At 39.0% G+C, this 23,342-nt stretch overlaps 1 protein-coding gene across 3 annotated transcripts in view; it reads right to left on the reverse strand.

Annotated features, from left to right (window-relative positions):
- Nucleotides 1-7,107, reverse strand: part of FRMPD4 (FERM and PDZ domain containing 4) — a 299,385-nt gene extending 292,278 nt beyond the window's left edge. The window contains exon 1 of one of the 3 annotated variants that reach the window (XM_039379942.1): nucleotides 6,904-7,106. In XM_039379942.1, the coding sequence (XP_039235876.1) occupies nucleotides 6,904-6,944 (41 nt within the window). In that variant the 5' untranslated portion in view covers nucleotides 6,945-7,106. Of the gene's footprint in view, nucleotides 1-6,903 lie in introns of all 3 variants that reach the window. The other 2 variants (XM_027725237.2, XM_027725242.2) reach the window with 2 other exon arrangements.
- Nucleotides 7,108-23,342: the final 16,235 nt, after the last annotated feature.

A 23,342-nucleotide genomic window follows, 5' to 3' on the forward strand; every position in this document is an offset into this window, starting at 1 on the left:
TATTATCAGAAGTCATTCAAGGCATGTCCCTACAATATTTAAACACTGATACTTTGTCAGCACCAAAAGCTTCCATAATGTGGTAGATCCAAATAGGTTATGTGCACACAGTCATGCAAATGAGTAATTCATGTACCTGGATGGTCTTCCCTGATTTAACAGAGCTACTTTTAGATGACACAGCAGGACTGGAATCCAAAATTATTTTTCCCTTCCTCACATTTCATTTTTTGCATTATTTGTCTTCAGCACTTACAGATCCTTCCCAGATGATGGTTCATTTTACAGGAGGTGGTATCTCCCACATGACTTTACTCAATTCTTCATCGCATCAGTCAGATACTAAGTTGTGATACACTGATATAACTGCTTGAAAATGATGTCAAGAGCAGTAAAATACCCCTTCTCTGCCACATTACAGACAGAGCTGAGAGAATGTATTATCCAGTCATTATTTCAAGTCATGATTTGTATTTTCTATGAACAATTTGATACACTTCTGTAATGACCTAGAGTGTTGCAAAATATGGAAACATACCCTCATTTTGTATTACTGTTACGGTTAAAGATTTTTTTTTTTCAATTTAACAGAAAATTCTCACATGAATCTGTTGGACTGAAAAGAAAAGCAAGGTTTCTCAAAACCCAAGCCACAGCACGGCAACCAAACCACCTCCACAAAAAGAAACTAAACAAAAAACTACAAAACACCTCAGGTTCTTCCTGGTACCAGTGAATGTAGTGGGGAAAAAAACCCCAACCTTTTCTATCTTCTCAAAACATATGAAAATGTTAACAGACTGCCTTAAACATGCATACACACAAAAACATTGGTGCAAGTTACGATTATAAAAGAAACTATGCCAAGATTCTGGATTTAACCCTGTCAACTAATGATTTGACACCACAGACTGAAGTTTTAAAAAACAAAAAAAAAGAAAGTAAATGAAAGAGCAATCTTCCTAGAAATAAAAATATTACATGGAACCTGGACATGCTTTGATTGTTCTTAAATCAGAGTATCAATTTTCAAAATTCTCATTTCATTTTATTTAGTAATTAGTAGAAGGGGGGAAAGAAAAGCACTACTTGTGGCATTTATTTTCTTATTTTTTGCTTTCTCAAATTTTCAAGAGACAAGGTTGCTTCTGGTTACATCTTTTTAGAGCTGTATCACTAGGCAAACAGCATTTAGAGAACATACATATTTAGCAGAGTTGCATCATCATTCACTGGCCACTTGGCAAGTTTACAACAGTTCATAATATAAGGAGTGGTTTTAATAAATCTCTAAACTGCTGAAGCCATTACGAGATACAACACTATTACCACCAGAAACATTAAAGCACGTGTCTTTATTATGTGTGTCAGCTAACAAAAACAAATAATAAAATATAAGGTTAAGCTTTTATATTAATGTGACTAGACAAATATGTCACTAAATGTAATGCAGTCCTCAACAAAAAAAGTTGAAATGAATTAATGGTTATCTGAATTATCATCCAGTATAATAAAATCTTTTTTAGAATTAAATTACCTCCTTTGAGCATAAAAAGGATAATCATAGGTTTTCTTACTGACAGAGTCTTTTGTAAATACTGAAAATAACTTACAAGCTACAATATTGTCATTTCAAAGAGTACTCATAAAAATGGTTCCAAAAATCATATGCAAAACAGCATCAGTAAGTTAATCACACTTTCAATTGTCTTTCCATTAAGATAGGGTTTTTTAAACTTCACAGCAAAATAAAAAGCAGGCAAGGAAAATCACAGGTAAAGAAAGGTGCTATTCTGATAAAGACAGAGAAGCATCCCAAAATCTTCTACAATTCCTTAAAAAATAAAAATAAAAAAAAAATCAAAACCAAACCAAACAAACAAAAAGACACCACCAAACAAGAGACTGGCTAATCTCAGAACCTTAAATCTAGAAAACATATGTCTGCTTTGCTAAAAAACAAACAAACAAACAAAAAAACAAACCTAAACCATGAAGCCAAGCAACCCTATTCCCTGTTAAAAAAAAACAAAACAACAAAACAAACAAACAAACAAAACCACAAAACAACAACAACAACAAAACCTACAACAGGGCCTAGTACTCAGAATCTACAAGCACAGCTTCTGGTCTGTTAGATTTTAAGACAGATCTAGGAGAGAAACTTTCACATCAGTAGGACAGGACATCTAAAGACCATATGTATCTTGAGAGAACAAAATTGAGCACAGGGCTACGACATAGGCTGTAAAGTGAGAGACTGATAAGGATCCACACCCTCACTTTTATAAGCAGGAAGAACCCAAAAGCCCAAACATTTGTGCAGGTATTAAGTCAGTCCACCTGACTAGAGATTCCCAGTTATGGAAAGATAAGCACGAAAGATGAGAATGCAAGATTTATCCACCCCAATGAGAAAGAACTACGTAATAGGTTCCTCCTCAGTTAGAAACTCACCCTCAGGTTTAGCATAATCACAGGGAAAAGCCATATATGAGTGTTCTCTGAAAAGAAGAGCATGCAGGGCTGTGGGGGTTTTTTTGTTGTTATTTTAAAGCTCATTCCAAGAGGTACAGAAAGGATATGGCTATTCACATCCAGTTTTAGTAGCATAAATTTAAACTCAAGAATAATGGATAGCAATGCTAAACTTGAGCAGAAAAGTAAAGATTCAGGTATGACAAATTTACCTACCACATACCACAAATTAGCATGACTGTCAAGGACTGGTCCAAATCTTCCTGGTATCCTCTTGTTTGTTTTATCAGGTTAACTCTCCATTAATTATACTTTTAACAGCTACAATGACATAGTGCAGATGTGTACTTTCTTACCCCATACTGCAGCCCTATTTCTTGGAGTCTTCTCTTCTGATGACAAATGACTTCATGAGTTCAGAACTTCTCCCGCAGAAGTAACTGTGTGACAGAAATGTCCACCCTACCCTTACCAGTATTGCCACAGCTTACAGACTGATGGCCACTCAAGCAGACATTTTATTTTCTCCCCAGTGTTATCTGGCAAAGCTACAAACAGTAGCAGGCGCACAGGAGGTACACACACCAACTCTGGAGGGTCACTACCCCCCTCAGTCACATTCAGGTGATATCCAGACAGCCATCTTTCCATATGAAAGTTTTACATCCTGCTGTGGGAGCCCTGAAATAGAACTGACCTCTACAGATATCACAAAAACAGTCATACCCAATAATAAGATTTTCTAACTAAAAATATATTCCATGAATACAGCCTTAAACTCTTTATAACCTCTGTTCGCTGTTCTGACCTATTGTTTCATAGTTCATCTGTCCAGTACTGACTAGAAACTGGACACTGTGCCTTGTACTCAGATTTACCGTGATCAGAAAACACTCTGTTTCATGCTCAGCACAGCAGCACTGTCCTTCCTCCATTGTCTGTACCTATGCCTAAGGATCACCACTCCTTACCTGTCCTCATTCTACACTTTCCCCAAGCAGTTGCTAAAAGCAATACCAGGCAAGACAGACTTCTGACCCAAGCTAATCTGGCAATTTTTATGTGCATCTTATCTATCCCACTAATCCTCCCTCCCAAACTACAGACACTACCACACCATACATGCTTATGCAGACCAAACTATAGAAATATTCACTTGGCTTGTACAGCTCTGCATCAGATACTGATCCATTAAACAAGGCTTGTCAATCATTCTCTACACTTGGAAACTCATTGCCATAAAAGGTGATTGTTTCTTTGGGTTTTTTTCTTCCAGAGAATGACACCATAAGATTTATACCAAAACATCTGTTCCAGACTATTACCAGACTGGTGAATTTCCAAAGGGGGGTGGGAAAGAGGCTATGTCAGGGAAAGTGTGATCAGTATTTCTACACAGTATTTTTGTTTTCAATGTCAGATGGGTATCTCCAATCTTTCAAAATCAACAGAAACTTTATCATGAAGCATCTGTATTTTTATGCATAGTACACAACGTGACAGACCTACAAAGGCAAGGAAAGGACAGGATTACCAGAGACCACATTTGTCATAAAACCAGTTTGGCATTCTCTTCCATTTCTGCATATAATCCTTTTCCAGATTATGCCCCTACTCCCCACTTACCTAGCATATATGGGCAACTGTTGAAGTAGTTGTAGAAATGAGAGCCTCTAAAAGACACTACACACACAGCCATCACATAAAAAAAAACCTGTGCACAGATAATTAAAACATAATTTCTTTATGTATGCTATGTAAAATTTTATATCCAGTAGCCACTTTCTAAGAGTTTATACCCCATTTTAAGCTTATTCTAGATAAAGTCTCTTATACATTAAATGGCAGAAACAAAATTTAAATTCTCACCAGATCTATTAAAATTATACTATGACTTTAGGAAGCATCCCTTCCAGTAGTCATTCATAACAGAGCTTACCTATGCCACTGCCTGCAGAATCAAGGCTGCAGACTAAAACTGCAATGGCAGACTTGCAACCTAAAATGAGGAGACCTGAATGCCCAACAAAATTTTAAAAGAGACTGAACATTATAAAAAAGTTCAGCACTAGCCATGTTCAAAACAACTTTCTCTAAGTAATCTGCCTGTAAGATCACAATCTCAGTTAAATACTATTTACCATCTCACTCCTTTCTTTCAGAAAAGCCTTCCTTCTAACAGCAAACAAAGAACTGGTATTTTCGGGCAAACTACTTTTCCAACTCAAATGCACAGAGGGATTAAAAATGGGGTTTATACTGGAACCTATCTGCTTCATAAAGCTCTCATAAAATTGGAACAGATACCTGGCTGTTACCTAGGAAACAGCAAGTAAAGTCAAGTTCTGTGTAAACTGTTAGGTCTTTTTAACAACTGGAAAATTAGAAACAAAAAGAGTAGTTTGGTGCAGAAATTATTTACTGCAATCTACAAGATAAACACAGTCTCTAAGTACTTAATATCTTTGAATCATGCTGATTCAAATTCAGATATGAGCCTTGAAACTAGCAATTTCATTTCAGAAGGAACTTCCAGCTTCTTCTGGAGAATTGCTATGGTCTGCCTTTACTTAAATAGTAATCTCAGCATTGGTAAGAGCTGTGTCTTCAAGTATGCAGAAAGCTACAGATTTCATACGCACCTACAAAGACCAAGCTTACAATATATCTATCCAAACACTGCCATGCACCTGACTTAACATTTTCTAGTGGCACATCCCTTTCTCTTCCTTTGATTCTAGCTCAAGTGTGACATGAAGACCTGAGAGCTTTTCTAAAACATTGTTTCCAAACAAATAGAGAAGGCCACGCAATTCAATCACCTGGAAATAAATATCATACTACATGACCTCTTCCTTATCTATGTGAGCATATTTTCCCTCTCCTCAAAGTTTCCACTGTAGTTACTGTTGCTGCAGCTCTAGCGGTATCAGCCAGTAATACGACCCAAAGAAAGCTGAGCGGGTTGCTAGTGTTGGCGCTGTCACATGGCGAAAAATTGCTGTGAGCAGGATGAGACAATGATGTGCTTGAATGACAGCAGCTGTTCTGTGCTGGCATCGCCACAAGCAGAGCTGTAATCACAGCCAGGTGCAATGGTGGGAATTTTGGGGGATAAAGGCAACACCTGCACCTGTGGCACTCTGTAACTTCCAGCCATGCAATATTTTTTTTTAAAGACCATCTATCATTTTGACAAGCTCCCTACCTGACTGTCACCAGAGCAAGCCACCTTTTGTGGATTTGTTTCCTTAGCAAGGCCTTTCCCCCTTTTGTACAACATCACATTTCAGCCTCATATATGCTTCATAAACAGAAAAGCATATGGTAACTATGGTGTAGGAACCACTGAATCATAAGAATTTGAAACACTTCTAGCTACAGTGATCAAAGCTAAATCCTTTAGGAAGATTATCCACACCAGAACCCTGAAAAAACCCTGTGACTCGAGAACTTTCGTACTGCATCTTTGAGATGTGTAACTGTGAAGAGCTACCTCCAGTTATGCTTAACTATGGTGGGAACATTTTAACAGGGGCTGTTTTGCCTCTTGCTCTATCTATGCAGCTACAGGCCTGGCAACCGGCTGCGAATGCAACAGTCCATAGTGTGAGACCACAACTCCGAGGCCAGTCAAGGGAAGGTTTATTCGGAAAACAAAGAAATGGAGAAAAATAATACAAATCAACCACTCTTTAAACAACGAGAAGTACGTGCCTTACAAGCAAGGAAAAAGAGACGCCAAATCCACTCGCGCCCCTGCACCATCGCCGTGTGAAACTGGCGACGATGTCACCACTTCTCCCAAAACACCGCTCCAGGGACCCGGCGTGCCCGCAGCGGCGCGTACCGCGGGAGCGGAGCGGAGGGGCAGGGCGAGCCCCCACCCCGGCGGCGCGGCCCGGCCCGGCCAGGCGGTGCCCGCTCCGCTCCCTCGGAACTTCACCCCCGCTCCGGCACGCGAACGACACCCGCACCGCGACCGCGGAGGCGTCGCGACCACCCCCCCCCACAAACACCAACACACCCCTCAAACACCACCACCACCGCGCCCCGGTTCCGGCTCCTGCCGTCCCTTTGGCATTTTCAGATTGGCGCCGGCGTCTCACGGCGGGCACCGCTCTCGCCCAACTGCGGCCGCACCGCGGGACGCGTTACTTGTCCCTTCAGGAGGGAGAGGGCGACGACCCATCCCGCGCGGCGACACCGGCACGGCCCGGGCAGGTGCCAGGGGCAGCGAGCACCCAGCGCCCCACCCCACCCCCGAGACCCTCGCCCCGCTACCAGGGAAGTTGGGAGCGGCGCGGGCGCTCCCCACGCCGGGCAGCCCCCCAGCCCTCCCCGCCCCCGCCGGGCAGGGGCAGCGCCCGCAGCCGCGGGACGCCAGCGGTTCGCGGAGCAGCAGCAGCGGCTGCAAACACCTACCCGGAGAGCTTCCCAATCTTCACAAAGCTAAACACATCCATCCATGCGGCCGGCCAGCTCTGCCCGTCACACTCACTCACTCACTCCAGCAGCAGCGGCGGCGGTGGCAGCAGCTCCATGTCGGGAGAAGGTTGCGTCCAGCGGCAGCAACAGCCTTTGCAAAAAAGCAGGAGCCGGCGAAGACAGCGGCTGCTACCCCCCTCCGGCGGGGAGCTGGGCGTGCAGCATTTTGCAGGACCAGCGCTCGCAGGATCTGCGCGCAGCCCTCCCCCTCCGCCCTCCCCCCCCCCCAGCCCCGCTCCCCGCCTGCCGAGCGCTCTCCCGGGGTAACTCCGGGATCGGAGCGGGCGCTGGAGCTGCCCGGCAGAAGCGCTGCCCGCAGCCGGGGCTGTGCACCGGGAGGCTGAGGAGGAGGCGGCAGCGCTCCGCCGCCTCTCTGCAGCACCCTCAAAGGAGGGTGGCGTCGCAGGGTGCCGAGGAAGGCGGAGGGTGTATCGGGGGAGTTTCTCCCTTCGCCGGCGCTGTCTCCCCTCCGGAGAGGGAGCGGAGGGCGCGGACGGCGGCCCGGGCAGCGCCTCTCGCCAGCACCTGCCCGAGGCGGCCCTGCGGCCGAGCCCAGGGCTCCCCGCAAGGCCTCCCGGGGCCGCGGCGGCAGGGAAGGAGGGCGAGGGGTTGGAGAGTGAGGGGCACGCCTGGGCTCACCCGGGACAGGGACAGGCACGCTGAGCGAGAGGCGGACAGCCCTGGTGACTACGAGGCAGCTCATCCCCAGCTGGGGAGCAGCACCCCGGGCCTTATAAAGCAAGAACTTGGGAAAGTAGAGAACCCTCTTCTCCTCGGCAATCACACTGCTCCACGCTTTTGGCCTTTTGGCCGTCAGCCCTCGCACTGGGTGCTCATCAACGCTGGACCGAAAACAGGCACCAGGGCTGAAATCCGCTGCCTGGCTGCTGTCACCATCCTGTGACCTCTCCACCCTGGCAGAAGAGATTGCAGGAATGGAGTCCTCATCGTGATAGGAACGTGACAAGGACGGTTCGTGACAACATAGTTAAAATCAAGCATTATTCATACCACATCTTACAGAAAAATGGGACATCCATGTGTCCTGACATGAGAACAGTACAGACACATTGCCTTACGCTTCTGCCGGGCATCAGGCTTTAAATGAGGCACTGGAGTTTAGCTCTCTGTAAGCTTCCTGTGAGAGAGCGGAACAGGTGAAATTCAAATTCATCTTAACACAAGCTCTACACTGTAATACAGTAATTCTCAGCATGGGAATGGATTTTTCTCCAGTGTTTCTATTTGTGTGTTTGTTCTCTGAATAGATTGACATGCTCTTTACTTCCTACCTTCACAGAGTTTTGGTCTCTTCTGCAGGTTTGCACCTGCACTCTCCCACAACCAAGAACTTCAAAAATGACAGGGGAGCCCAACATGTAGACTCCAGCAGCCAGATGAAAACAATGCACTTTTTTAATATTAAGACTTGTATTGATAAGAGAACAAAAAGAACAGTGAGTACAAACACTCACTCTGAATTGGGTTTCAAGCTATTCTTTAAAACAATAACAACAAAGAATGATTGATCATCTATTTATACTGGGAGAACATTGAACTGCCAGCTAAAAAGCATTTGCTGGCCTACCATGGATGTAAATGGCTTGGGCATACTCTGAGATGCCATATGAAATATTTTGTGCTAGTGCATCAAAATATTTATGTGGTACTTACATGTAACTATATTTATTTATTGTTTTATCAGATTTTTTTTTAAAACTGCAGAACCTGTGCCTGTCATTCATGCTGCTCTATTGATTGGTAAAAGCTACAAAGATAACACAGTTTCAGCTGGTTAGAAACTGATTTATTTATAAATCTGTCATTATTTATTTATAGACTGAGGAGATAGGCCAAGATCCTACAAAGCTAACTGAAGCTCATGAAATGATATACCATATATAAAATTAAGCACATATGTTCTGTATCAAACAAGGTTCTCATCTTGAGCACTTCATGCTCCAAGGCTTCTCACTTAAAGGTGCTCTAAAGTGTAGTAGTGAGAGCCAGAGAAAGGGAGTTCTAAAGGGTCACTGGAATTTCTGTGGTTTCAGGGTCTTTTGGTGGAAAGGCAATTGTGACCCTAGGATATACTGACTGAGGTATTTCCAGTAGAGATATGCAGGAATGCAGAAATCATAAGATCTGATCAGAAATACCATACTCATTTTATTCAAAAAGTACATTTGAGAAAAATGAGAGCAGGTGCAAGTGGTAAAGGTAATGAAGAGCCACTCATGGGGGGAAAGAGCTTTGCCTAGTAAAAACAAAGACTGAGGTAAAAAAGACCATTGTTTATAAACATCAGTATGGTAAACACAGGGTGGGTACTCAGAATGATAGGGCTTTACAGAAAGGCATTAAAATTTGAAATGAAGCTGAAATTATCTCCTCTTTCTTTGGTTTTCCAAACAGATTGATGTAGTATTGCTGTGTTTATAGTTACTTTTATATTTTTGTTTTCCTAGGCAGAAGCTATTGCAACATTACAAATTTTCCAGAGTTCCTGTGGAGATACTCTTGGACTAGCCAGAATCCTGGTAGTCCATTAATAACAGTATCTTATTAATAACAGGAATCTTATTCCCAGATGTGCAAACATGAACAGAGAACCTGGACAAATGTTCTTCTTCCAGCTATGCTAAATACTGGTAACCTTTTGAGCTGTGTGATGTGAGAGTCACACGTGGGGAATGAGACTGGGGTGTGAGAGTGAGCTTTAGTTCATGGTTCTTTGGCTTCTGGTGTCACAGCAACTGGATACAAAACTATGTCAGTCATAGGAAAAGATGAAAATTGCAAAGTGCTGGGCATTGTTCTGTTTCAAGAGTGAATGTTGATATATGTAGTTTGGACTGGCTTTGGAGCCGTCATACCCTACTTCAGTGGTGCGAGCACCTGTCACTGCAAACCATCTCTTTCTACAAAAAAGTGACATAAATTGCCCTTTGCAGGTGCTTTATTTTCTCTGTTAACCCCAGTGAGAGGAAGCCTAGAGGCCTACCTTTGACTAGAGGACTGTTGTCCAGATGACTAAAGTCAGGTGAAATACAACCCATTTGAAGGTGACAAAGGTACGTTGTAAACACTGTATGAGAACAGACAGCCAAAGACAGCAAACGAACATGTATTCAGTATCTCAGTAACAAACAATAATTGAACATGAAGTTCTTAATCTTAAAACAGGAATCTGACATCAATTCCTGGCTAAATTCTTAGCTGGCTTTTTTTTTTTTTTTCCCCTTGGATAGCATAGTAAATATAGCTTTTTGAGGATGCTTTGTTACTGGGTACTCCTATCTTTTATTACTTCAAACTAATCCAATTAAGATACTTAATACTAATGTTTTGTGTAATCATAGATATCCTTGTGTAGACTGTGGGCCAGTAAAAGCCTTGATTTCATATAGTATGGCAGTTTCATATGCATTTCCAGAGAAGGGATTCAGTGTCTTATTTTATAATGCTCCCTGTTCTAAAGGAAATGGCAGACATATGGAATGCGGACACGAATGTTACATTATTTAAACTTTAAAACCTATTACGTCACTGTAAAGACTGAATTTTTTTAAAGACCCTATTATTTTGGTCCTAGAGAAACTGCTATGAAATACAATATGAATATCTTTACAACTAGCATGAAGAAACATTTATTTTTGTGTTTCTGGGTTTTAGGGGTTTTCATTTTTCCTTCTGAGGCACTAAATAATCACCAGAAGAATATGCTTTGGGCTTTCTTGGATACTACACAGCTCAAACTTTTAGGCCTGGGGCTAAACAACATCTCTTGTTACTTACAAGATACATAGAATTTGATCCTAGATAATTTAAATGAAGACAGGTAGAATCCTATACCAAAAATATAATATGAAACATCTGGAAATGGCTCATTTTCATTTAAATACTTTTGCAGGTCTCACAAGTTTTTGTCTCACACAAATTCAATATTTATCACTATAGTTTTTCTAAGGCTAGTCAAATGGGATTTTCTTATGGTTTGGAATCTTAAAAAGATAATTTAAAGTGCTAAAGTGCTGTATCCCACCTTCAAAATGGTTTAAAATTCATCAACTTGGGAAGGTTTTTTTAGATAACAACTGAAGGTTCCACAACTTTTCTGCAGTGCTTCCTGATATTACTCATATCCAAAAGGCAACAATGTTTAGAGGAATGTGATAATAAAATCCATTGAGTAATGAGGTGTTAATACATAACTGGTGATGCAAAGTTTTGAAGGAAGATATTTTGTCATTGTGATCTGCTAATTACTGAATGTTATTTCTAAAGATAGTTGCTTATGACTGTCATGTAGTAAGTCCTGTAGTACTGTGGGCTTGTATTTTAAACTGTTACATTCTCTTTTTTCAGCCTTGAATCTTTGAAACACAGATATTATAGAATGCATTTCTTTATTCTGGTGCTTCCTAATCCTATATAATTTCATATAAAAAAATTGTAACCATTACAGATTTTCTCGATGTCTACATTTACAGCATTGTCAAAAGTCCCTCTACTTACTTGAATCTACTCACCAGCTTCTGCATGTCACTTTTGGCACATGTATCAAATAGAGTTTTATCTGGCATATTTTTTAATTGACCCATGCAGACTGTTAAGCCCTGAATGCTTTCAATTTTGCTGAATAATTTAGTATGGTAGACATGATGTGTCATATACAAATGCAAAATTAGATTTAAATAGCAAATAAGATTTTCATTCTTGCCAGTTAAGGAATGAATCTAGAAGCTGAAAGGATAGTGAATTGTGTAGAACAAAATAAGGAAGGGTATCACAACTGATGCAACAATTCTGCTGAAACCAGACATACGTAATCAAACCTATATGAGCAGATCTGTTATAGAAACAGTTAACAAAAACTACTGATTGGTGATATGAACTTACAGCATATTGCACCTGTAGTATTAAAAAAAATCCCCACCATTAAATAGAATGTTTTCCTATGTTGCAGTACATGAACGAGATCAAGGTAAGAAAGAGGACCTTAGGCAAAATAAAGATAGTAACATTTTCTACTTCAATGAGTAAGACAATACTAATGCATTAGTTATTTTAAAATAAAATTATCTTTATAAAAAATGCTTCACTTTTCTAGAATGGATGTGTATGAAATATTCAAATCAGAACTTGGAAAGAGCAGGGTGGCTCTTTTACTGACAAAAGATCCAATTCAAGAAAATCTTGAAGACATGCTTATAATCAGCCCTATTCATGGCATCACTTAGTCTAAAATATAACTTGAAACAATTGCAAAGTAAAGCACGTGTTTAAGTGTTGTTTGAACAACCATGATTTCAAAAATCATAAGAAAATATAGAAAGATGAATCAGAAGGAATGTGAAATGTTAATATGCAATTAAGCGTGCTTAAAATTTATTTGCAATAAAGAAAAAAATGGGGAAAAGCAAAACCTCATCCACCCTCTCTCAAAGGCCAATCTGAATTCTGCCATCAGGGTTTTTTTTTCATACTTTAACCAAAACAGACTGCAGACTGAAAATTTAGTGGTAACTTAGAGAAAATGATCAAAGTATGTATTTTTAAATGAATAAAATATTAAAAAGCCAGGACTACCACTGAAGTCTTTCCAGTATTATCTGTGTTCTTCAACTGTCATGATCAAATATGTGGCGAATTTTAGAAATCAGAGGCATATTCAATTTTTTATTAAGACATCATTGAAACAAACCAAGGACAAGATTGTTATAGTAGAAACACATTGAGGTATGAAGCCTTTATTTTTGCTTGTAGTCTGAAATTTAAAATCTTCATTACTATTATTATTTTTTTATTAAATACTAGAATATTATATTAGTTATGGACTAAAAATTTGCCAGCTTGTCTCTCTATGAACACAAAATAGCTGTTTTCTTTTCCCTGTCAGAATGGGGTGTTATTGTGAGACTCAAGAAACATTGTAAAGTTTTGTTCTCTGTGTATTTTCCTGCGAAGTATCTGCAACCATCTGAGCTGAGGGGGAAAAAAGCCATTTCATGAGAGAAAAACAGCCTACAGTCAGAGGAGGAAAAAAAAAAAAAAAAAAGGCAGATTTTTACAATGAATAGAAGCTTCATGGAGCAGTTGTATCTGAGTGCCAAAACCTAGTTTTCTCAGTCCATATTGGGTACTTCCAGATAGGTGGCCTATTTGTCAGTAATACTAAACATTCACAAATAATAAAGAGATTGCTAGTTACTTCTAAAAACCAAGCAGCTTATACGAATTTGCCTGAGTATCTGAAGAGCCAAACTTCAGCTTGTAGTCTTGAAATTTCCAGCCTGTACTTTGAAAGATCACACACCCCATATTTTATCCACTAAAATGTGTTCTTTTGATCTTAATTGCAGGTTTAATACATCTAGGCCTGTGAATTATATGTGTGGTCTAAGGCAGCGGGCAATTACTCTTAGCTAAAGTTACAACACACTGCAGCTGCTATTCCTGACTGTAGCATCAACAAAACTGCTGGTCTTTGTGGATCAGGGGTTGTTCTCTGTGTAACTCTGTGTTAACAAGGTGTGTACAGGCAAGTATATTGTGTGGCTTGCATTAAGAATGTTGTAGAAGAGAAGACTGCAAATCTGTCTGTGGTCTAAAGTATAGTAAGGTAGTTACTGAGTAACATGATAAGGAGTCTTGCATGCTCAAGGCAATTCTGTTTATTCAAGTGACCACTGGTGAGAGTCATTGAGGATTTTGATTTTGTTCAGGCTCAGGTTCTGTAGTGCTTCTAGTACAGAAACAGAGTCCCTAGTGTGGCTTAACAATAAGTACTGGAGAATAATTATCATGGGAATATGGTATATGGAAAGACTAGTGGGGACTGAAAAGCTGAAAGGGACAATAACATGCCATAAAGTTTGCAGAATGTTCTTAGGAAAGTGTGTGCAATTTTTAGAAATGCACTGCAGTTGATGAGAGATATTTTGTGAATACAGTACAGTTAGGAACCTATTTACTTACCACAGTGTACAAGCTTAATGCTTTCAGTTAGGAGGAAATAGAAAATTAGCCTTCCAATATCCGTCAGCAAGTGGCCTATCACATGCCTGAGTAATCTCCATGCAAAGGCACTTATGCCATGTTTTCTGCTGGCAGAAGTCTGTTTTCCCAGATCATTGAGAAATATAGACAAAAGTGCTTCACACCTGTACTCTCTTCTTTGGCTACTAGTTCTAGTCTGGGTGAAATTTATGACCATGTTTGTTATCTCAGACCTGTCTTACCCTTTGTAGTGTTACATCCTGAAGTTGAAAGCAAGGAGATTGGCTGCAGAGCATTCCCTAGGACAGGCTATTTCAGCCTAGATCATGCACCTTGATCACACAAATGGACATGTGCACCTTCTGGAGTCAAAAGGGAGTCAAAGAGCCAATGCACAGCAGAAGAACCATCAGTCTGTGCAGATCAGGTTACAGGGTAAAGACATTTTAGAGCACAATGCAAGATCACTTTCTTTGTGCTCCCTAGCAGAAACAGTCTTTAGAATTCACTGACATTTAATCATGTGCCTCATATCACTCCTTTTCAGAGAAGCTATTTTGGTGCCATGTGGGGGTTGTCACAGAAATGGTTGCCTAATTCTGAGCTAAATTTTGTAGTGTGTACCCAGATCTTCTACAGATAAGCATTTTACATCCAAATGCAATAATAAAGGAATTAAAAGTGATCTGTTTCATGAAAGAGCAGCAACATACTTACCTAGCTCTTGCAAAAAAAAGAAACTTAGCACAATTTCCACAAAGCCAATGGAAAAATGGTCATACATCAATACACAAGGTCCCACTGCCTGACCTATCTCTTTAGTTTCTGTAGTTACAGGTGAATGGATTTTTAGTCAAGTCCAAGAAATCAAGCCTTGTTCAATGTAAATGACAGGCATTGATATTTTCAAATCACTGCTGGCCTCGTAAAATGGCTGAGGTTCAGAACTGTTTTGAAGCTTAGCAGTCAGAATAAGTATCAGTGAACCTACCAAGAAGCTTACTGCTTCATGCAGTAAGGAGCACAGAGCTAAATGAGATTTTTCTTTTTTTACTTACAGGAGAGCAGTAAGGAAGGCATGGGGAAAGGGGCTGCACACTTTATTTTCCCTGAAATACTTTTGTGATTTTTGTGGATTTAAATCATTCCAGTGAGTACCTTATGAGTGGTTTTATGATATAAAACTACTGGTTTATGATTATGATATAACTGTCATATTAAAGGCTTCTTGTGTTTCTCTGCCAAGATTAGTACAACTACATGTTTACAATATGTCAATAGCATTTTTTTTGCCCTGGATGATTCTTTCAAAGTAAGGTTAGTGTACATCTGCATCAGGCTCAGAAGTAAAAGTTTTGTTGGAATGAAAACTGAAACCTAAAAACTTAGCTTTTTAAAACAGAGACAAGAGAAGACATAAAGAGAAATTAAATTTTCTACAGAGTTCCTACAAGTCCAGTATGTTTTGAAGGGTAGTTCATGTTTGCAGCTAACTTAACAGCTTTCTGATCGGTGGCAATTTCTGCTCTGTCCATTCTAGTCCTCTAGAAATTCCTCCCTTCGCCTCCAGAACCTGCTGGACTGCTCTGTCATCTTTGCTGTCATCTTTCAAACCAAACCATGCATGATGTCCAGCCCCCTTTCTATTATTTACTTGCTCAGTTCGTCCTATAGTCTCCTGAGTCTTCTCTTTTTGAGGACGCTCAGTGCCCCTAAGGGAAGGAATAATCTCCCCTTCCTCCAAGAGGTTCTTCTTAAAAAGAGCACAACATACTCTTGGGGGAAATAAATCAGATGCCCATGAAAGTCCAAGCCAAGTCTGCCCCAGTCTTTGAGAATCCAGTGTCATAATTTAAGACTGCCTGAAGAAACACATCTAAGAGAGAGATGTACGACATCTGGTTTTACACTTCCTCAGGACTCATTAGCTTAGCATAGTTTGAAAACATGTCAGAAGATAAGAGGTTTTGAAACATATGAAATTAAAAATACATATTTAGTTGTATCAGATTATCCACTTGAATAATTATTCTGGTTATCCATCAGGCCAGCTCCATAGTGCTGGCTGTCTTCCAGGACCCATTTCTCTTATGTCTCTGCCAGCTGAATGACCAAATTGTCAAAAAGCCATTGAAGTAGGAAGATGAATTAGAATCACACTGTATGGGTCATGACTACCCATATCAACTTCCTCCTTAAGATGTTCGCACCTATTTGAGAGGAACAAACTCTGTTTACCTGAAAATCACAACTGTAGTTCTCTCCAGGTCCCTATGAAGTCAGTGGAGACTGACTCCAGACATTTTCTGAGGACAAATCTGTCCATCTGAGGTCTGTCTGTTTGAATGTTTGAGTTGTGTTTTGGGTTTTTTGGGGGAGAGTGGGAGGGTATAGGGTGGGTCTTCATCTCTGCAACATTGCTTGTGCTCCTAAATTGGGTGTTTCAGGTAGTGTCTGTGTTAAGGTAAGCTTGCACCATTCATCAGAATAAACAGAGGAACAGAGGACTGTGGTTTTGTAAGCTTGTGTTAAGAGAAGTTATACTGTTATACCACGTACAAGGTCCTTGCACCGTTGAATCCCCGCTCTGCCATTTGTGCACACCATCATTTGCAATTTTATCCTCATTCCTCACCATGGTTTGAGACAGTTTATCCTGCCAAAAGAGATTCTAATCTTTTGACACTTGCTCAAGCTTGCACTCTTATCTGGCTCCTGGCTTGCTGTCACATCTTTGTAAGCATTGTATCCATTTGGGTCAAGTCCTCTATGGACTGATAAATTTTTCTTCAGCTTTTTGTTCTTTCATTTCAGCATTAATATACTTGCAACGCTGTTTGCAAAGGAGATAAAATGCACGGTAGTAATAAGACTGCAGACATTTGAAGTCTAGACATATCTAGGCAAACCAGAATGATTTGTCACTGGATTCAAATCAAAGCCTCATGCCTTTTTTAAATGGAGATACAGTTTTACATTGGAAGATGAAAGATGAAAGAGCTCCTAGGAAGCTGGGGAAGTTTATTAAGGCTATGGCTTACATTGTAACTTTTAGAGCAGGGACTGAGTACTGGTCAAAAGACTGCAGAGATTGCTAAAATCTCTGACCTGAAGAGGTTAAGATCCCATGATCTGATTCAAACAAATTATCCAGCAAAATCAAGTAAGAAATGTGTGTGAATGAAAACTTACAGTAAAAGAAGTCTAGACAAACCATTAACACAGATTATTGTGTCTATACACTGCAGCATGCAGATATGATCAGCTCAAAAAATCAGAAATGATGGATCAGAACCCAAAACATCATGAGACTGACTTTAAAACAACATTTTAGAAAGTTATAATTTGTTTCCTTTCTGGTCTCCAGATTTTTAGAAAACTCTCAGTTAATACTTCGAAGATTTCATCTGCAAACCTGAGGGGTGGAAACTTCCATTTAGTGATATCAGAGCTTTTAGGCAATCCCATTTATCAAGAAATGATGGCTAAAAGGAAAAAAAATCACAAAGTGTTGTGAGGTTGAAAAATAAAGAAGTGAATTGGCAACCTTGCATACAGTAATATGTGAAAATATATATTTTAACTAACTTTACAAATATAGGATAATTCTAGGAAAGCTTTCAGGATAAAGAAGTATTGCTTTTATTCCCTTCAGTGCTTAGGAAATGGATGGTTAGTTTTCTAATATTTACCAGCCAAAACATATGCATGCATATTTTAAAGAAGTAAATAACATATTACCTAAATTTCCATTATGAACTCAACTAAATCCACCTTATGCATCTAGTACAAATTTCTGTGCACTCATCTATGTCTCCTTACTACAATAAATTGGCTTCTTGGACAACTGTCCTTTCATTACCTCGCAATGTTATTACTGTGTGTTGGTTAAAGCACTGTCTATTCATGAAACTAATATTTTTCCAGTGCTACAAATGAGAAAGTTCATCCATAGAAACAGTAGGAGAAGTTTATCAGGGACTAATCACAAGCAGCTGCTAGAAATTTCATCACCACATTACATTGGTCTTATTTGGGCAGGACAGAAGGGCAGTGTGTGTGTGTACATGTGAAGACTCATGCAATAGCACTGCTAATACCTCTTCTTTATAAGCAGAGGAATTGGGGGAGCCTGGGTAATTAGCAATTGCTGTACTGGATTAGACTCCGTATCCAGTATCCTCTTTCTGGCAGTTCCAATGTTATATTTCAGAGGAACTCCATGATAGCTAAAATAGTCTGTGCACACACACAAAAACTCACATGACAATCTCATCCCTATACCCAAACAAACATGTATGTAAACCCTGAAGCACAAGGCTTAATGTCCAACACAAATTGTGTATTGCATTTCGTTGTAATTCTGTATAATCTTGATTCTCTTCTAATTAAGAGTCATGTCACCAGGGTTTGTTTATTAACTGATTTTTTTTATGTCAAAAATAACCCTTGAATTTAATCTGGGAACAGACATTTTACACAAGGGTGCACAGTGCAAAGTTGGTCACACTCATACCAAGGACACCTACCAAAATAAGGGGGCAACCATACCTCCCAGTGGAGGCTTCCAGGTACTAAACAAGAGTATTAGCTTTGAGGGATTTATATTGGTCCAAGACAAGGAAGAGATAACAAAGCCAGAGGTAATTTTAAAATTACATTCATACCATATTAATTCCATACATCTACATTCATCCTACTCTGCACTGTCCGCTGGGTACATCATCTGCAAAACTCTGCTGTCCTCTGCTACTGATTAATCCTCTGCAATTTTTGTTTGACTGCTTTATAATGAAATTCATAAGGTAGAGGAACAGATACAAATTCTATTATTAGAAGCCTGCCAGTATCTTTATCTTTTGCAATAAATATGGTACAGAAATTCTCACTGAAATCCCAATTTTGTCCTACTCAGTGGGAAAACTCAAAGACCTTAATACCATTTAGATGAGAAATTACCCAGTTAAGAGTTGTTGTGCCCAGTGATGCCAAGGCAGCTTAAAACAGTCATGACCTCATAGATGAAAAGTAGTAATGACCAAGCTGAAGTTCACAGTGTCCTGCACAAAAGAATTATTGGGACAGAGGAACAACTAATCATATTTTTGGTTTGGATCTACTCCCACAAAGTGGAAAAAGGAATGTCTGGTAATTGCTAACAAGTATTGCAGACAGAAGAAAGCTCTGAGATTCATCCACAATATATGTAAATATAGTCAATAAAGACAATATAGTCCAAAGTCACAAACCCATGATTTGTCTGTTTATGTGGCATTTTAGAGAAATTTAGAAAACAATGTGGAAAAATAACTATGTCATTTTTAGAGAATTAAACAAATTATACTATAGTGCTGCTCTCTATAGCATGGTTGCCTAGTTACAAAGCAGAGTCCTTGGAATGACAGGGAAAATATTATTCACACAAATTCAAAGCCCTTCAAAATATCAAAAATGTTTTGTCTCTCTATTGGGGCAATGCAAGCATATAGCCTTATCTCTTACAATTTTCCAGAACCAGACACAAACATTTTACACATTTCAACACTATCTGAGATGCAATATCTGTTTCTAGTTCTAAGTTGTTCGTATCAAATCATAAGTAATCACGATGAAGGGTTTGGAATCTATCAGTCAGAATTTTTAAACTGCTGAAGTGGACAGAAACTCAGCAGTTTGAAGAAGCAATAAGAAAGGTTTTCCAAATTTGTTTTATTAATTATAAAGGCACTAGGGATTTTGAGTATAAGACTTAACACAATGGAAAGGGTAAAGTAGGCCATAAATTTTTTAAAAAGGAGAAAACCAGCTATTATTCTTTAATTGATTTGGGGACTTCAGTAGTTTAGTCTGCAGCTTTTATGATTTTGTATGCATTAATTGCACGTTTGGTGTTTACAAGGTTCACCAGCAGGAATGTATACCTTCCAATTTACAATTTAAGTTCAAAACACACTGGACTAAGAAGACCAGAATAACACACTGCAATAAGAACAGTAAAAGCTTTCAGGAAAATGAGATTTCACTCCTTTTATCACCCTGATTACTTTGAATTGTTCTACAACTTGCAAGAATAAATATAAGACTTTTGAGGTGAAGGATCCAAGTCAGTCTGCCTCCTGAAATACCCAGCCTGAATTTCAAACATCACAGGTAATCTTCTGGAGCTTATTTGTTCCAAGAGCAGTGGACTGGTAATTGCATAACAATTTAAGGATAGAAATAGCCTTTATTAAAGCTATATGCTGCTACAACAAGAAAGAAAGAAATCTGTATTCTGTATTAGTGGATTAAGAGTTCTCCATTCACTCCTACGGTTGTAATTTATATTTTGATGCTAGCATAATTTACATGAAAGATGTTTTCTTTTGACATTGTAGTATGATCTCTGTAGACTCTGAGTGTTATTTTCCATGGCTGATATTTTTCACACCATCTTATTGTGAATAAAATACACATTTACTGAACAATGCACATTTTCAGGAGTTGCCATTGATAGTCAACTGCCTTAGTAAAAACACCAAAATTTTCAAAATCCCATTAAAACTAGCTTTATGTATAGTTTCATTATTTTTTTCAAATTATAGGATAGTTTGTTAGAAAAGCAGTTGAAGACATTGGGATTATTTTTATTTTTCTCTCTGTAACTATAAGAACATGATTAGACAGATGTTTCATTGCAGATTTGTTTTAGACCAATGTGATTATAAACACTAAAAATATAATAGCTGTTAGAAAGAAGTTTAGTATTGTAACACTGTGATAATTTTTTTACTATATTATAGTATAGCAAAGATCTTTCTATAAATAACTTAAAATAATATAAAAGTGAAATTTTAAATTCACCAGATAAAAACAGACATCATAGGAGAGTAATATTGTGAGTAGTATTGCAAGAAAATACTTTATGAATACTATCAGCCCCTTATCCCTCTCCATATTTACAGTCAAATAATTCAAACAAATGCCACCTAAAGGAGAACTGTAATAAAACTGCTGTGACAGGGATAAGAACACAATCACTACACAATTGTTTTATGTTCTTCTAAGATTGTGTTGTTGAGCTAGGCTTTGGATTAATTTTAGTGTAAAGATGGCATAGCAGCTACTCCAATTTGTAGCAATTCCAATTAGTTCCTTCATAGTTTTATCATTTGGTAAATTCTGGAATTAGTCTGTATCACATGTTAATTTCTGTCAGTCAGTCAGTCATGTCTATAGATTTAATAATCTAATAGTGGTGTGCAATAAATCACAATGTATGGAAGGTGTGAGGCTTTATGTGAATTTGTTGCTGAAAAAAAATCATAAGAGCATTGAGGACATTAGATGTATACTGCAGACATCAATTTATTAGTTTCACTATGTCTACCTATCTATGGCTATGAGAGGAATTTTTCTACTAGTTCTGGCCACAATAATTCAGAAAGTACAGAACAGAGATCAGGGAACTGTGATTCGCAGCATGGTGAATGTTTCTACTGATAACAATTTTGAAGTCTGGAAACTCTTAAACCTGTTTTGGAGAATATGTTTCTGTGGCTCCCTAACTTTTCCTGATTCTACTTGACCTTAAAAAATATACTGTGAATATAGATAACAAAGCTAGTTTACTCATTTGACATACATAAATATGGATAAGACTGATCCTTCTTGGTAATCCCCAAGAGTCTGCTGAGGCCTTGAGTGTCCCAGAACTGTTTCTAGAAGCTTTTTAATGTTCCTTTACCAAAGTTTTGACCTTTTATTAGTGTTATTTTGATTACATGTTTTGAATCATCTGGCTAATATTATCATTCCTGTTTTTTTCCCAGCAACAACAAAACCCCATTAGCACACAACTTTATATCTTTGTGGTCCATTGATCCCTGCCACTTATTATAATACCACCAAACTATATCACCTTCATACATCATTGTGTGTGTATACACATATATTCGTATGAAACAAAAGTGGTTCTCCTTTCACCAAACACATAAAAATCCTCTTTTCAAAATTTTATAGTCCAAGAAGGTCTTCTACACCATCTTTTAAACTGAAGCCCGTAAATTTTCCTTGCAGATCAAGGAAGTGCTAAAGCATATATATTTTTTATTGAATATATTTGCTATTTTTCACTGTTTCTAGTCAGAAACTTTGCAAAATGGAGATATGTTTTTATATTTTGAGTACCAGATTCTCTTCTTAGTTTTCTGGCCCTAGGCATCAATGCAGTAGGTGACATTAAGTTATATATTAAAAAAAAAAATTGGAAAAAAATGAGCACTTTGAGAATTCAGACTTAGTAACACAAATTTTTAAAACTCTTTTAGATGCTATTTACCAGTATTCCATCACCTCTGCACTCCCACCACTTTTGATTTGTGTTTGTACACAGCCAACTTCTTCACCACCTGGCTTATGGGCTCCTTCCAGTTGAATTTCAGGCCAGAATTTGGAATAGGCACACCATTGGCTGTAGTGATGGATGACCTACTCTTGCCTATTTAAAGGTTCCTATGTCTTTCGTCAGTGTTCAATATATTCACTGCGCTGAGTAGTTATTTTACCTTGAGGAAGTTAATGGTTAAGCACTGAGCTGGAAAATATCCGCTGTACAAAATGCAATCAGAGGACTGATGGTCTGCTTTGTCTTGCTAGCCAAAGATATGAAGATCCTCCAGTTCTACATCAATCACTCTTCCTTTCAATATCCATATAAAGGCGCCAGGGAAAATTATGAAACATCATTTAAAATACTAACATCATGGATCATTTTTTGTCCCAAGGGGTGGTAAGTCTCTTATTCTGCTAAAGTTACCCTCTGTCAGGTATGTTCCAAGTTAGAATTAAACGTGCTCAGATCCATAGGTAATGCCATATGAAGTGTGCAGACTGCATTGGGTTTTTTGCTTTCTTTAGCTAAAATTCCTTCCTCTGCCCCCTACCAGGTTTTCTTTCAGAAACTCAGGCTGTTTATATTTGATGAGTTTTCTCTTAAATGTCATTGAAATCCCTACTTCTCCCCCTGTACATTTTCTTTGTATTTCTGATTTTAGTCAGGAGCTCCTTGTTTATCCATGCAGGCCTCCTACTGCTTATTCTTGATTTCCTGCTCGCTAGTGTGGGCCACCCTTGAGGATGGAGAAGGTGATCCTTGATAATGAATGAGCTCTTCTTGACCCCTCTTCTCTCCAGGGACCTATTGCGTGGCATTTTTCCAAGCAGATCTCTGAAACAGGCCAATGCCTGTTCTGCTATAGTTCAGGTTTGTAATCCCGCTTTTTGCCTTTTTCTCTGCTTTCCAGCTTCTGAACTCTGGTCACCATAATCACTGCAGCCAAGGTTGCTCCCAGCCTCACATCCCTAAATGATCCTTCCTTTTTTGTGCGTATGTC

This window comes from Pipra filicauda, unplaced genomic scaffold (genome assembly GCF_003945595.2).
Source record: "Pipra filicauda isolate LSUMZ 115617 unplaced genomic scaffold, ASM394559v2 scaffold180_size1756469_pilon, whole genome shotgun sequence".
Taxonomy (NCBI): Eukaryota; Metazoa; Chordata; class Aves; order Passeriformes; family Pipridae; genus Pipra; species Pipra filicauda.